Source organism: Oncorhynchus mykiss, chromosome 1, assembly GCF_013265735.2.
Source record: "Oncorhynchus mykiss isolate Arlee chromosome 1, USDA_OmykA_1.1, whole genome shotgun sequence".
NCBI lineage: Eukaryota > Metazoa > Chordata > Actinopteri > Salmoniformes > Salmonidae > Oncorhynchus > Oncorhynchus mykiss.
The window spans coordinates 48,256,202-48,270,750 of NC_048565.1; the positions used below are offsets into that span (position 1 = coordinate 48,256,202).

At 44.5% G+C, this 14,549-nt stretch overlaps 1 protein-coding gene across 2 annotated transcripts in view; it reads left to right on the forward strand.

Moving 5' to 3' along the window:
- Positions 1-665: 665 nt before the first annotated feature.
- LOC110524253 (transcription initiation factor TFIID subunit 4) overlaps positions 666-14,549 on the forward strand; it is a 32,695-nt gene continuing 18,811 nt past the window's right edge. Inside the window, exons 1-12 of one of the 2 annotated variants that reach the window (XM_036979133.1) lie at positions 666-1,911; positions 2,199-2,368; positions 2,914-3,003; positions 6,090-6,284; positions 6,577-6,699; positions 6,962-7,051; positions 7,328-7,504; positions 7,961-8,036; positions 8,367-8,478; positions 9,746-9,915; positions 10,164-10,294; positions 12,442-12,567. In XM_036979133.1, coding sequence (XP_036835028.1) covers positions 699-1,911; positions 2,199-2,368; positions 2,914-3,003; positions 6,090-6,284; positions 6,577-6,699; positions 6,962-7,051; positions 7,328-7,504; positions 7,961-8,036; positions 8,367-8,478; positions 9,746-9,915; positions 10,164-10,294; positions 12,442-12,567 — 2,673 coding nt within the window. In that variant the 5' untranslated portion in view covers positions 666-698. The remainder of the gene's footprint in view (positions 1,912-2,198; positions 2,369-2,913; positions 3,004-6,089; positions 6,285-6,576; positions 6,700-6,961; positions 7,052-7,327; positions 7,505-7,960; positions 8,037-8,366; positions 8,479-9,745; positions 9,916-10,163; positions 10,295-12,441; positions 12,568-14,549) is intronic. The other variant, XM_036979138.1, reaches the window with a different exon arrangement.

Here is a 14,549-nt window from a genome sequence, read left to right on the forward strand (position 1 = left end):
TAAAAAATACATTATAATAAAAGTACATAAAATCAGCAATGTATCTTGTCCAAGGTGGTTGCAATGCTGTGAAAAACAGTTGTACGTGTATCGAGATTCCACAATTTTGCATATCTTTGCATGCGGCTCTTATTTTGAAAAGGAGAATCCGCGATCGTGACGCCAGCATCCTGCTACATGGAAAATGGTAATATCGTTTTTCTAAATTTGGTGCTGACGGGAAATCAACATCTCGCGTGTTTTCGACGTCGTCTGGAACCAATGGTGGAGTTCGTTTTGCATGGCTCGGTGCCCGTATATGAGGAGTTTGGATTTTAGACCATTCGATTGGTGCTTAAGCGAAATCTCCACTCAAACGGGGAACCGGGGCATGCAAAACAAACTTCCACACTCTAACACTTCTGGAATGGGTTTATTAATAAATAGCAGCAGTATATAGCTTATGGGTTTACTAAATATAAGCAGTATATAGCTTTGATTTATACATTAGTAGGCCTATTTGTTTCCTTCTTTATTATACTTGTCTTGAAGCACTACTGTAGGGTATATTGTGGAATGAGAAACTTTGAGGTACAATCAGCGCAAATCTGCATTATAGTAGAACAGTGGTCCTTTCTTGAAATTATATTTCTACATTCGAAGCCCACGCGCATGCGTACATTCTACAATACGATTTGCACAACGGTCTATCATCAAAGATGGCGGGAGCCTCCGACCCACTGGAGGACATGCTCTTCAATGAGGTAGACGAAAAAGCAGTAAGTGACTTAGTTGGCTCTTTGGAATCGCAACTTGTCAGCCAAAAGACTTCGCCCGCCACATTTTCCGATATCAAGCGAGAAGGATCTACGGGTACTGTCAGCCAGTTCTCAGGGAAAGTGCGTGATCAAGTGGGGTCTCTGGAGCCGCCACAACAAGGACACCCAAAAGCGGTGTTAAACGCGGAACTCTGCGCGAATCAGGCGATTTCGAATAAGAGTATCACCGCTTCTACCTCTTCCATCACTGCTGGGGGCATTATAAACGCTGGTACCAATTTACAAACACATGGAGCCGCATCTCTCATAATTTCCCCCGCACCACCAGGATCGGTAACTTTGCCTGCTCAGACGACTAGCTACAACAGAGGGACTGTTTTGGGTCCAGCTGAAACATCGGCGGTGACTGCTCCGAACTCAAACCTCACAACAACAACGGCTATCAGGACTCCTTCACCTGGATTACAGAGTTTTAACGGTAGCCCCGGAGCTGTGAAGTTGGTCAACTCGCCAGCTGCTTCTCCCCAAATCGGGTTAGGCGGCAACACTGTTATAAGTACTGCCAGTGCGGGCAACTCAAATATCATTGTGTCTATGGCTTCACAGCCTCCTTCTCTACCAAACTATCCTGTATCTCAATCTGCTGTGGCATTTGTTACTCCCACTGTTGCATTGCAAAGGCATCCCAACCCCATGGCCAGTGCCTCACAGAATGGAGTAATAGACCCTAAGGTTTCTGCAGTGGTCACACAGGGTGCAGGTTCTCCGGGGGCCACCACCTCTCAGGTCATGAACCGCAATAACACTCTTATTAACACTACAATGGTGGCACCCAACCAGCCAGTCTCTGCTGGCCAATCAATCATTCTCGGAGGGTCTCCCTCTCCTGTTGTTGTGAACTCACCCATAAGCCAGGCACAGAGTGTGGCGAGTCCCACTCTCGCAGCCGGTGTGAAACCAACGGTTAACGGAGTTGGTCAGCCCACGGTGACCATCGTGAGGCCCCCCGGTGCTCCTGTGATGGCCACCTCCGTGCAGCAGCAGAGACCTGGGCTGGTAGCGAGTCCCACGAGGACTGTGGCACCACAGATGGTCGTCAGACCACCACAGCAGACCACCATTCAGTTACCCCCTGGATTTACCATACCTCCCGGTAAGGAACCCTACTGACGTCATCCTGATTCTAAAACCTAGGTTCTGGCTCCCCAAGCTCCATTCTGAACAGAAATGTGCACCTTTCAATGTGTTGACCCATTAGTCAATCAATTAAACATTCATATAGTCAATAACCTAGTCTGTGCTATTCATTAATGCATTTATTAACCCAATGCCTAGCCCCCCCCCCCCCCCCCCCCCCCCCCCCCCCCAAAAAAAAAAAACAGTAAACCATTGAAAATGGCAAATAGAGAAAGATTTTTGACCTGACTGTTTCTCCCCCAGGTATGGTGCTGGTGCGTACAGACACAGGCCAGCTGGTAATGGTTCCTCAGCAGGTTCTAGCCCAGGCTCAGGCTAAGACCCAACAAGGCCAGGCTGCTGTCTCTAACATCTGCCCCCGGCCTGCTACACCTACCGCTGGGACCACCATCAGAGTCAGTACTCCCAGCCAGGTATGGATGGGGGGAATCAGGCTGAAGTTATCTAGAGGGGGACTGAACTGTATTATGTCACATCAAACGTGTTTGTCGATCTGAACGACGTCTGTCTGCCATGTAGTGTCCAATCCTCTTTAGTGGCCCAAGTATAGACCTAGTCCTCCTGACAAAAAAAAGATCATGTGGCTTTTGCATAAGATCGATGCTGCCCATGTCAGGAATATTATTGGGGATGATGTAGTATATGACTGCTCATGGTCATGGTCATGGTTAACATCAGTCTCACGGAGAACATAGATTCTCGTTCGGGTCCAGTCATGGTTATCTGCTGTGGCTGTAGAGTCCCATTCGTGAGCGGTATACTCTGCCACTGGGCATAACCGAAGGTCTGCCCTTACGTTGTAGGGATGTCCTGCTTTTTCTTCCTCTTCACCCTTTTAATTTCCCTCTCAAGTTGTGCCAGTGTGGGTTTCACTTTCAAGTAAGTCATAAGTTGACCATGTATACCGGTACTAATGTCCAGTGCACCTCTGACCCCTTGCTCCCCCTGTTCTCTGCAGGCCCCTTGTACAACCCAGGCTGTTCGTCTGGCCTCCCCTGTCCAGGCCAGAATGTTGCAGTCCCCCTCTCCCACCAGCTCTGCTATACAGGTGTGTACTTACTGTCTCCATGCAGCCCTCTGTCAGAAAAAACACACACCTAATTATAGTTAGCTTCTAGAGCCTCTCAGTAGATTTAAAATGAATTTGTATTAAATACATTTCACATATTCCAGCCCTGTTTTTATTTTTGTTGTGGTTTTAGTTTGACTTACAGTGCCTTCGGAAAGTATTCAGACCTCTTGACATTGTTCTACATTTTGATACGTTACAGCCTCAATGTAACATTTTTCTCAGCAATCTACACACAATACCCCATAATGACAAAGCAAAAATAGGTTTTTAGACATTTTTGCACATTTATTAAAATAAATAAAATATTCAGACTTTTTGCTGTGAGACTCGAAATTGAGGTCAGGTGCATCCTGTTTCCATTGATCATCCTTGAGCTGTTTCTACAACTTGATTGGAGTCCACCTGTGTTAAATTCAATTGATTGGACATGATTTGAAAATATATATATAATATATATATATAAGGTCCCATAGTTGACAGTGCATGTCAGAGCAAAAACCAAGCCATGAGGTCGAATGAATTGTCCGTAGAGCTCCGAGACAGGATTGTGCCGAGGCGCAGATCTCGGGAATGGTACCAAAAACTGTCTGCAGCATTGAAGGTCCCCATGATCACAGTGGCCTCCATCATTCTTAAATGGAAGAAGTTTGGAACCACCAATACTCTTCCAAGAGCTGGCCTCCCAGACACACTGATCAATCGGGGGAGAAGGGCCTTGGTCAGGGAGGTGACCAAGAACCCGATGGTCACTCTGACAGAGCTCTATAGTTCCTCTGTGGAGATGGGACAACCTTCCAGAAGGACAACCATCACTGCAGCACTCCACCAATCAGGCCTTTATGGTAGAGCGGCCAGACAGAAGCCACTCCTCAGTAAAAGGCACATGACAGCCCGCTTGGGAGTTTGTCAAAAGGCACCTAAAGACTATCAGACCATTAGAAACATGATTCTCTGATGAAACCAAGATTGGCACCATCCCTACAGGGAAGCATGGTGGTGGCAGCATCATGCTGTGGGGGGTGTTTTTCAGCAGTTGGGACTGGGAAATTAGTCAGGATTGAAGCAAAGATGAATGAAGCAAAGATGAACGAAGCAAAGTACAGAGAGATCCTTGATGAAAACCTGCTCAGGACCTCAGGCTTGGGTGAAGGTTTACCTTCCAACAGGACAACGACCCTAAGCACACAGCCAAGACAAAGCAGGAGTAGCTTCGGGACAAGTCTCTGACTGTCCTTGAGTGGCCCAGCCAGAGCCTGGACTTGAACCTGATCGAACATCTCTGAAGAGACCTGAAAATAGCTGTGCAGCGACACTCCCCATCCAACCTGACAGCGCTTGAGAGGGTCTGCAGTAGAGGTCGACTGATTACTGAGCACTTTGGTATTGCCAGTGTAACAGTATAGCTTCCATCCTTCTCCTCGCTCGAACCAGGAACACAACGATAACAGCCACCCCCGAAGCAGCGTTACCCATGCAGAGCAAGGGGAACAACCACTCCAAGTCTCAGAGCGAGTGACGTTTGAAACGCTATTAGCACGCACCCCGCTAACTAGCTAGCCATTTCACATCGGTTACACCAGCCTAATCTCGGGAGTTGATAGGCTTGAAGTCATAAACAGGGCAATGCTTGACGCACAACGAAGAGCTGCTGGCAAAACGCACAAAAGTGCTGTTTGAATGAATGCTTACGTGCCTGCTGCTGCCTACCACCGATCAGTCAGACTGCTCTATCAAATCATAGACTTAGTTATAACATAATAACACACAGAAATACGAGCCTTAGGTCATTAATATGGTCGAATCCGGAAACTATCATCTCGAGAACAAGACGTTTATTCTTTCAGTGAAATACGGAACCGTTCCGTATTTTATCTAAGGGGTGGCATCCATTAGTCTAAATATTCCTGTTACATTGCACAACCTTCAATGTTATGACATAATTAAGTAAAATACTGGCAAATTAGGCAGCCTAAACTGTTGCATATACCCTGACTCTGCGTGCAAAGAACGCAAGAGAAGTGACACAATTTCACCTGGTTAATATTGCCTGCTAACCTGGATTTCTTTTAGCTAAATATGCAGGTTTAAAAATATATACTTCTGTGAATTGATTTTAAGAAAGGCATTGATGTTCATGGTCAGGTACACATTGGAGCAACGATACGCACTGCATCGATTATAAGCAACGCAGGACACGCTAGATAAACTAGTAATATTATCAACCATGTGTTGTTAACTAGTAATTATGATTGATTGTTTTTTTAAGGTAAGTTTAATGCTAGCTAGCAACTTACCTTGGCTTACTGCATTCGCGCAACAGGCAGGCTCCTCGTGGAGTGCAATGAGAATCAGGTGGTTTGAGCATTAGACTAGTTAACTGTAAGGTTGCAAGATTGAGTCCCCCGAGCTGACAAGGTAAAAATCTGTCGTCCTGCCCCTGAACGAGGCAGTTAACCCACCGTTCCTAGGCCGTAATTGAAAATAAAAATGCGTTCTTAACTGACTTGCCTAGTTAAATAAAGGTGTAAAAAAAACACAAAAAAACAACTTGAAATCGGCCCTAATTAATCGACCATGCCGATTAATCGGTCGATCTCTAGTCTGCAGAGAAGAATGGGAGAAATTCCCCAAATACAGGTATGCCAAGCTTGTAGCGTCGTACCCAAGAAGACTCGAGGCTGTTGTCGTTGTCGCTGTCGCTGCCAAAGGTGCTTCAACAAAGTACTGAGTAAAGGGTCTGAATAATTATGTAAATGTGATATTTCAGTTCTTTAATTTTTTTATAAATTCGTAAACATTTCTAAAAACCTGTTCTTGCTTTGTCATTATGGGGTATTGTGTGTAGATTTTGAAAAAAAGATGTAATCAAGTTTAGAATAAGGCTGTAACGTAACAAAATGTGGAAAAGGTGAAGGCGTCTGAATACTTCCCGTAGGCACTGTGTTATGTTGTGGTAAGTGGTTGTTTACTCTCTCAGCTGAACTATGTGCGTCGTGTTAACCGTTGTTTCCACGACTGTATAAAGTTCTAGTCATATATATGCCTGTTGCCATTCTCTCCAGAAGGCGATAACCGTGGCTCCTGCAGGTGCGTCTGTGTCGGTGAAGATGACCACCCCTCAGAAAGCCCAGACAGTGATCACAGGGGGCCAAGCCCTGGCCAAGCCTGGTGCTGTACGGCCCTCTATAACCCTTAACACTGCAGCATCAGCCAGTGCCTCCACAACCCCTACAATGGTAACTGCACCAGTCTCCCAGGTTTGTCAATTGTGTTACTTTACTGACACTTTGCTAGACCCAAACAGTGTGTGGTTTACCATGTGGTGAGTTGATTGACATTTTTTTTTTATTGGCCAGTTTCCCACTGGGGGGTGTTATTTACTGTAAAGTGTTTTGCTATTTTAAATGCCCCTTTAAAATAATGTTTTGAGTTGATTTAGTAATGTTTTCTAATACCAGAAGTGGTGGTGACATGAGAAGCAAAGTTTGTGCAAGATCATTTTCATAGAAAGTCTAATCCTACTCAATGACCCATTCTCCTCTCTTGCAGGAAATGCAAGAAAATGTGAAGAAGTGCAAGAACTTCCTGTCCACCCTGATCAAGCTGGCGTCCCACAACTCCCCATCTCCAGACACATCCAAGAACGTCAAGGGCCTGGTGCAGGATCTTCTGGTGAGTCAAGACTCCTATAGAACACTAGGTTAAGAATATGATGAGTAGATGACGTCCTTGTGGCGTTTGTCGTTAACTCGCGCCTTATAAATGATCAACGAGTGGCTTCTATGTGACAGTTATTATAAGGAGTGATGGCTTTTCACATTTTGTTATCTGGTTCAATTGTCAGCGTGGGAATTATGACATTTCCTTTTTATTTTATTTTATTTATTTATTTATTGTCTGATTTTCACACTTAATGTCTTCTTTCTTTGATCAGGATGCTAAAATCGAGCCTGAGGAGTTCACCACACGTCTGCAGGCTGAGCTGAAGTCCTCTCCCCAGCCGTACCTCATCCCCTTCCTCAAGGTTTGTTTGTTACCCTTAACCGTCAGCCGGACCTTTTTCTGAGCTCATTGCTATGCAATTACTAAAGTACCATGTAACATGTTACTACAATCTTACTAGTGTAATTAGTGTTACTACCCAGGTATAAGAGAAAATTCATGTAAATTGTTACCCTAACATAGTAAATTGTTACCCTGACATAGTAAATTGTTACCCTGACATAGTAAATTGTTACCCTAACATAGTAAATTGTTGACGACATTACCACGTAATCCGTATTTGTTTCCTTCCGTTCAGAAAAGCCTTCCTGCCCTGCGGCTGTCCCTGCTCAACAACCAGCAGACTCTGTTGGCCTCCACCAACGCTTCTGCCCTGGCCGCTGCCTCCACTACTACCACCAGCGCTATCAGGGCCCGGCTCCCCACCACCGTCAGCCCCGCCACAGGCATTGTCAGGACACCCACCACTTCTCTGGTACGACCCTCCGGAACTTAGACACTGGAGACTGGAAAGATGCGCTGCCGTTTTTAAGGGTTCTTCTTTCCATAGTAGGCCAGGCAGAATTCCTTTTGAGGCCGTTCTAGGTTGTCTCTCTATAATACACACAACCATTCAGTGTTGTGGTCTGTTCTATTCAGTTGGTTGAGTTCTGTCTGTTATGCACCACTTGGCTCAAACTATTGTGAGTTCTGTTTTCTGTTCCAGGTTTTATGTGTCACATGCACAAGTACAGTGAAATGCTTAACTTGCTAGCTCTACCCAACAGTGCAGTATTCAATATCAAAGTAGTATAACTAATAATAAAAATAATAAAAATAATTTTTAAAAACACAATAAATAAGGGAGCAAGCTATATACATGGACAGTGCCAGTACCAAATGTCCAATGTGCAGGGATACTGTTCATGTTCTAATGGCTCCTCTCTTCCAGGGTGTGAGAAGACCAGGGGTTCAGGGGGTCCAGACTCGCATGCCGATGGTCATCCCTCAGACCATCCGGCCACAAGGTACTGGCACCGCACAGCGCTCTCTCTCTCCATGCAGACAACGGACAACCTCAATAGGCGATCGCGGCGCTCTCGACCTGTGCTATTGTTGAAGGGAAGAGGTTATCCCCAGTGGACACTTGTTTTACCCACATCGTTCAATTATTCAAGGCCTGGATGATTATTAAGTGTCTCGGGTGTTAAAAGTGTTGAGCTATAACAGAAATGGACCAGCAGGGGAGGCCCCAGGACTGGATTTGAAAACCCCTTGTTAAGAGCAATGCACCGAGGCCCATTTTCTCACCATGCTATTGAACAGCTTTGTAATGATATGTTTTGTTTCTTTGTCAGGCACAGTTGCAAGAGGACTCACTATTATTGCAGGCAGATCTCCTGTGGGCATTGGTGCCCAGGCCTCTGCCAATCAGAAGAAGCTGAATGAGCCTGGAGGCGGGACGTTCAGGTACAGAATATCCAGGTTGGCAGGGGGAAACTATACTCTCTGTAACCAGGTTTCCATCCAACCTTTTTATGCAGGTAAAGTAAATAAAAACGTTTAGTGACAGGCCTGACGGAAACGACGTTTAACAACAAATTTTACAAATGTCGACAATACAAAATACGCTAGACAAGGTGGGATCTTTTTGTGTCTGTAAAATGTTTTAAACGAGAAATGTCGGTGGAAATGCTTTTATGCACAAATATTGATCTAATAACCATCATATCGAAGTAAACTTGGAGTCACGCATAATAATATACACATACACATAATCTATCTCATGTATGTCGGCTATACCCGCACTGTATCTGGAAAGGTACAACTGAATGCATTCAACTGAAATGTCTCTTCCGCATTTAACCCAACCCCTCCGAATCAGAGAATTGCGGGGGGGGGGGGGGGGGGTTGGCTTAATTGACATCCATGTCTTTGGTGCCCTTGGGGAACAGTGGGTTAACTTGCTTGCTCGGGCAGAATGACCGATTTTTACCATGTCAGCTCGGGGATTCGAACCAACAACCTTTAGGTTTCTGACCCAACTAGCCACTAGGCCTGTTGGCAATACCAGAGTGGGCACACTCGCTATATAACGCAACATTTTTTGTGGGATTTGAAAATGTGATGGAAACACTTAACTTGTATTTGGTACATGGGGAATTAAACCACAGAAGGTATTTCTATGTGTAAATGTCATCACTCACAGCCTTTTATCTGCAACAAGTCAATTTGATGGAAACATCTCTTGTGGGGAAATGTGCATAGTTTTTATGCAGATTTTAAAATATTCACATAAAAAATCTCTTACCCTTTGGATGGAAACCTAGCTACTTTGGGTATCTGACCCCATGTAAACCTACAGTGTTTGAGGCTCCTGGCACTGTTTGGCTTCGTTTTACTGTGATAGTTTTCCATGACGCACAGAAACAGATCCACCACAGGATGGCAGCATTTCACACGTTTTGACACAATGGTGGGGTTGAGAAACACACTTAAACACCAACTCCTGTCCTTGATCTGTGTGTAAATTACTTCATGTTCTTTTGAGAAATTGACATGAAATCCACATGGTGTAATTGTCTAGGCAACCACCAAATGTATATTCATGTGTAGCTTTCTTGAATGAACCAGAAAATCAAGACCTAAACTGACTGATTAACAAAGTTAGCTGGCCAACTTAATGAACTTGCTTTCTGGAGCGCCCCACTGATCTGTGTATACTGCATCTCTTTAGAGATGATGATGACATCAACGACGTGGCGTCCATGGCGGGGGTGAACCTGAACGAGGAGAACGCCCGCATCATGGCCACCAACTCTGAGCTGGTGGGCACCAAGATCCGCTCCTGTAGGGACGAGGCCTTCCTCCCGCCAGGCCTGTTGCACAGACGCATCATGGAGACCGGTATGTGCAATAACCTGTCCTTCCTCCTGAACCAGCTATAAAACCCCGAAGTGTGCACTTGTTCACTTACTTATATATTGGATATGAAGGGAAATGACTAGTGTCAGAAATACGCCTTTGAAAGAAGTGGAGCTGGGCCCTGATGTCTGTCGATCGTCAATAAATGACTGACCGCACCTTGCCATCCTACCAGAGATAACGGCACTGATTGGCTGCTAATGCCTTTCGCTCTCTTTCTTCTGCTAAAGCCAAGAGGTTTGGGGTGACAGAGGTCCCAGCTGAGGCAGTGAACTACATCTCCCATGCCACCCAGGCCAGGCTGAGATCCGTGCTAGAGAAAGTGTCAACTATCGCCCAGCACCGCACTGACGGGGGCAAGGTAAGAACAGGAAGAGTCAAGGTTATCATGAACAGAAGCAGGTGAACAGTACAAGCGCAACAGTACATGAATAACACAAAAATAACACATGACCAACATCATGAACAGTATACAAACTACATCAACAACAGCATGAACAATACACAAACTACATGAACAGTACATGAACAGTACACAAACTACATGAACAGTACACAAACTACATGAACAGTACATGAACAATACACAAACTACATGAACAGTACATGAACAGTACACAAACTACATGAACAGTACATGAACAGTACACAAACTACATGAACAGTACATGAACAATACACAAACTACATGAACAGTACATGAACAGTACACAAACTACATGAACAGTACATGAACAATACATGAACAGGGGACAAACCAAATTAACAACTTCATGAACAGTACACAAACTACATGAACAACAGCATGAACAGTACACAAACTACATGAACGGTACACAAACTACACGAACAGTACACAAACTACATCAACAACATCAAGAACAGTACAGTCGTGGACAAAAGTTTTGAATGACACAAATATTAATTTCCACAAAGTTTGCTGCTTCAGTGTCTTTAGATACTTTTGTCGGATGTTAACTATGGAATACTGAAGTATAATTACAAGCATTTCATAAGTGTCAAAGGCTTTTATTGACACTTACATGAAGTTGATGCAGAGTCAATATTTGCAGTGTTGACCCTTCTTTTTCAAGACCTCTGCAATCCGACCTGGCATGCAGTCAATGAACTTCTGGGCCACACACTGATGGCAGCCCATTCTTACATAATCAATGCTTGGAGTTTGTCAGAATTTGAGGGGTTTTGTTTGTCCACCCGCCTCTTGAGGATTGACCACAAGTTCTGAATAGGATTAAGGTCTGGGGAGTTTCCTGGCCATGGACCCAAAATATCGATGTTTTGTTCCCCAAGTCACTTAGTTATCACTTTTGCCTTATGGCAAGGTGCTCCATCATGCTAGAAAATGCATTGTTTGTCACCAAACTGTTCCTGGATGGTTGGGAGAAGTTGCTCTCTGAGGATGTATTGGTACCATTCTTTATTCATGGCTGTGTTTTTAGGTAAAATTGTGAGTGAGCCCACTCCCTTGGCTGAGAAGCAACCCCACACATGAATGGTTTCAGGATGCTTTACTGTTGGCATGACACAGGACTGACTGATGATAGCGCTCACCTTGTCTTCTCCGGACAAGCTTTTTTCCGGATGCCCCAAACAATCGGAAAGGGGATTCATCAGAGAAAATGACTTTACCACAGTCCTCAGCAGTCCAATTCCTGTACCTTTTGCAGAATATCAGTCTGTCCCTGATGTTTTTCCTGGAGAGAAGTGGCTTCTTTGCTGCCCTTCTTGACACCAGGCCATCCTCCAAAAGTCTTTGCCTCACTGTGCGTGCAGATGCACTCACACTTGCCTGCTGCCATTTCTGAGCAAGCTCTGTACTGGTGGTGCTCCGATCCCGCAGCTAAATCAACTTTAGGAGACGGTCCTGGTTTGCTGGACTTTCTTGGGCGCCCTGAAGCCTTCTTCACAACAATTAAACCGCTCTCCTTGAAGTTCTTGATGATCCGATAAATGATTGATTTAGGTGCAATCTTACTGACAGCAATATCCTTGCCTGTGAAGCCCTTTTTGTGCAAAGCAATGATGATGGTACGTGTTTCCTTGCAGGTAACCATGGTTGACAGAGGAAGAACAATGATTCCAAGCACCACCCTCCTTTTGAAGCTTCCAGTCTGTTATTCGAACTCAATCAGCATTGACAGAGTGATCTCCAGCCTTGTCCTCATCAACACTCACACCTGTGTAAACGACAGAATCACTGACATGATGTCAGCTGGTCCTTTTGTGGCAGGGCTGAAATGCAATGGAAATGTTTTTTGGGGATTCAGTTCATTTGCATGGCAAAGAGGGACTTTGCAATTCATCTGATCACTCTTCATAACAAACTGGAGTATATGCAAATTGCCATCATACAAACTGAGGCAGACTGTACATGAACAGTACATGAACAGCATCATGAACAGTACATGAACAATAGCATCCTACGTGTCCCTTTTTATTGTATTTTTTTCACTCTCCCTTTCTCCTGCCCCTTCCCTCTCTATGCAGGATGAGGAGTGGTATGAGCCGTCGACAGACGTCAGGGCCCAGCTCCGCTTCTTTGAGCAGCTGGACAGGATGGAGAAACAGAGGAAGGACGAGCAGGAGAGGGAGGTCCTACTCAAGGCTGCCAAGGTAGCGACACGCACCACCGGACTACATGCCCACCGGGACTGTGCTACTCCCACATTACCACATTACCGCATCACCGGCCATAATTTGTTTAACTCCAGGAGAGGAGTGGCCTGTTAATAGTTGCAGTGTGTTTGTCGGTGCGTGTGCGCACGCGTGTCCACCCCATGGGAACGATGTGACACATGAAAACGGAGGTAATTAGTGGAGTTTGAACAGAAACCACAACTCCCTCTACAGACATCATTAGACCTCCACAGGAGTGTACACACACACACTAATTAACTTAATGTGGGATAGAGATGTCATCCAGGAGATAATTAGCTCTGTGGTGCTGTGTAGATGGGATCTCACCAACCACATTAACACTGTCATGTGGGAGTCGGCCTAGTTACTATGCATTGCCCTGCTTGTAATTGACATTAGACAACACATACACTGGACAAAAATATAAACGCAACAATTTTAAAGATTTTACTGAGTTACAGTTCATAAAAGGAAATCAGCCAATTTAAATTAACGAATTAGGTCCTAATCTATGGATTTCGTAATGACTAGGAATACAGATACCTTAAAGAAATGTAGGGGTGTGGATCAGAAAACCAGTCAGGATCTGGTGTGATGACCATTTGCATCATGCAGCGCGACACATCTCCTTTCACATAGAGTTGACCAGGCTGTTGATTGTGGCCTGTGGATTGTTGTCCTACTCTTGTGGCTGTGTGAATCTGCGGGATATTGTTCGGGAACTGGAACAGGCTGTCGTACACGTCGACCCAGAGCATCCCAAACATGCTCAGTGGGTGACGTCGGGTGAGCGGCGCGAGGAGCAGAGCGCGCCCAATTTGACTGGAGCGCGGAGCGAGATTCCCGAAGGCTGGAGCATCAGCTGCCTTCTTGCCAGTAGCGCTCACTTCACGAGTTCAGGGCATGCCAGGCCCAGCACTCATGTGTAGGCTACTCTGTCGACTACTTGTGTGCTGCTATGGCTACTCATGGAGCGTTTGCTAAATATTTTCGTAAAGAAACTGATCAAATGCACAGGTGCCAAATCAAGGTGACTTACAAAGATGAGGACTAAGAGTAGTATAGTGAGTGCAATGATGTAAGGTCCATAACTAAAGAATCATATTGTGGAATCTGAAAAGATGCATATGCTAAAAGAAAGGAACGAGGTGTGTAGCTAATTGGGATTGTAGCAAAGTATTTATAAACAAAAAATCTGATCACTTAAGTTTCCTTTTATTTTTTAATTTCTATTATCTATACAATTGATTTTGGCCCAATAGACCTGGCATATTCCAACTTTCAATGAGCTTTCTGTTTTCATTGGGTTATTTTGCTTAAAAACCTTTTATGCTTACAACTCTGCATGCCTGTCAAGAGTGGCCAAAAGGGTTGTTTAGCGTCCCCAGTGGCTCTGCAAGAGCAGAGAGGATATTCTCCGCTGCTGACCTGCTCTCTAGGAACAATCACATGAGCCTGAAGCCACAGACTCTGGCCAAACTCGTCTTTCTAGAAATTAATTCAAAGGCACTGTAGACTGAGCCTAATAAGGCTTTTTTTTGTTTAATTTGTATTTAATTCTAAGTAAATCACAGCCTATATGTGCAATTTATAGACTAATAATGATTTGATTTCAATTAGATGTTTAAATGCGGAGCGCTTAATGTCTCCGACTTAATGTCTCCGAGTGTGTTGCACTCGCAAATGCTTCACAATGTATTTCTTTGTACGCTCTTGACCCCTATTTAGAGTGTTTATATGCTGTTTTAATACGACATGTAGCCTATTTGAAATGACGAGCACTTCTTACATCTCATGTTTTATTCAAATACTTTTCATTCAAATCATATGGTTTGGTTTCAACGCTTCAAACCAAATGGTAGGTCCAAAAATAGATGGATGTTGGTGAAATTGTGATTTTGATGAATGGAGTGAATTTGGAGCTGCGTTTTTTTTTTTTTTTTTTTTTCTTCATGTGA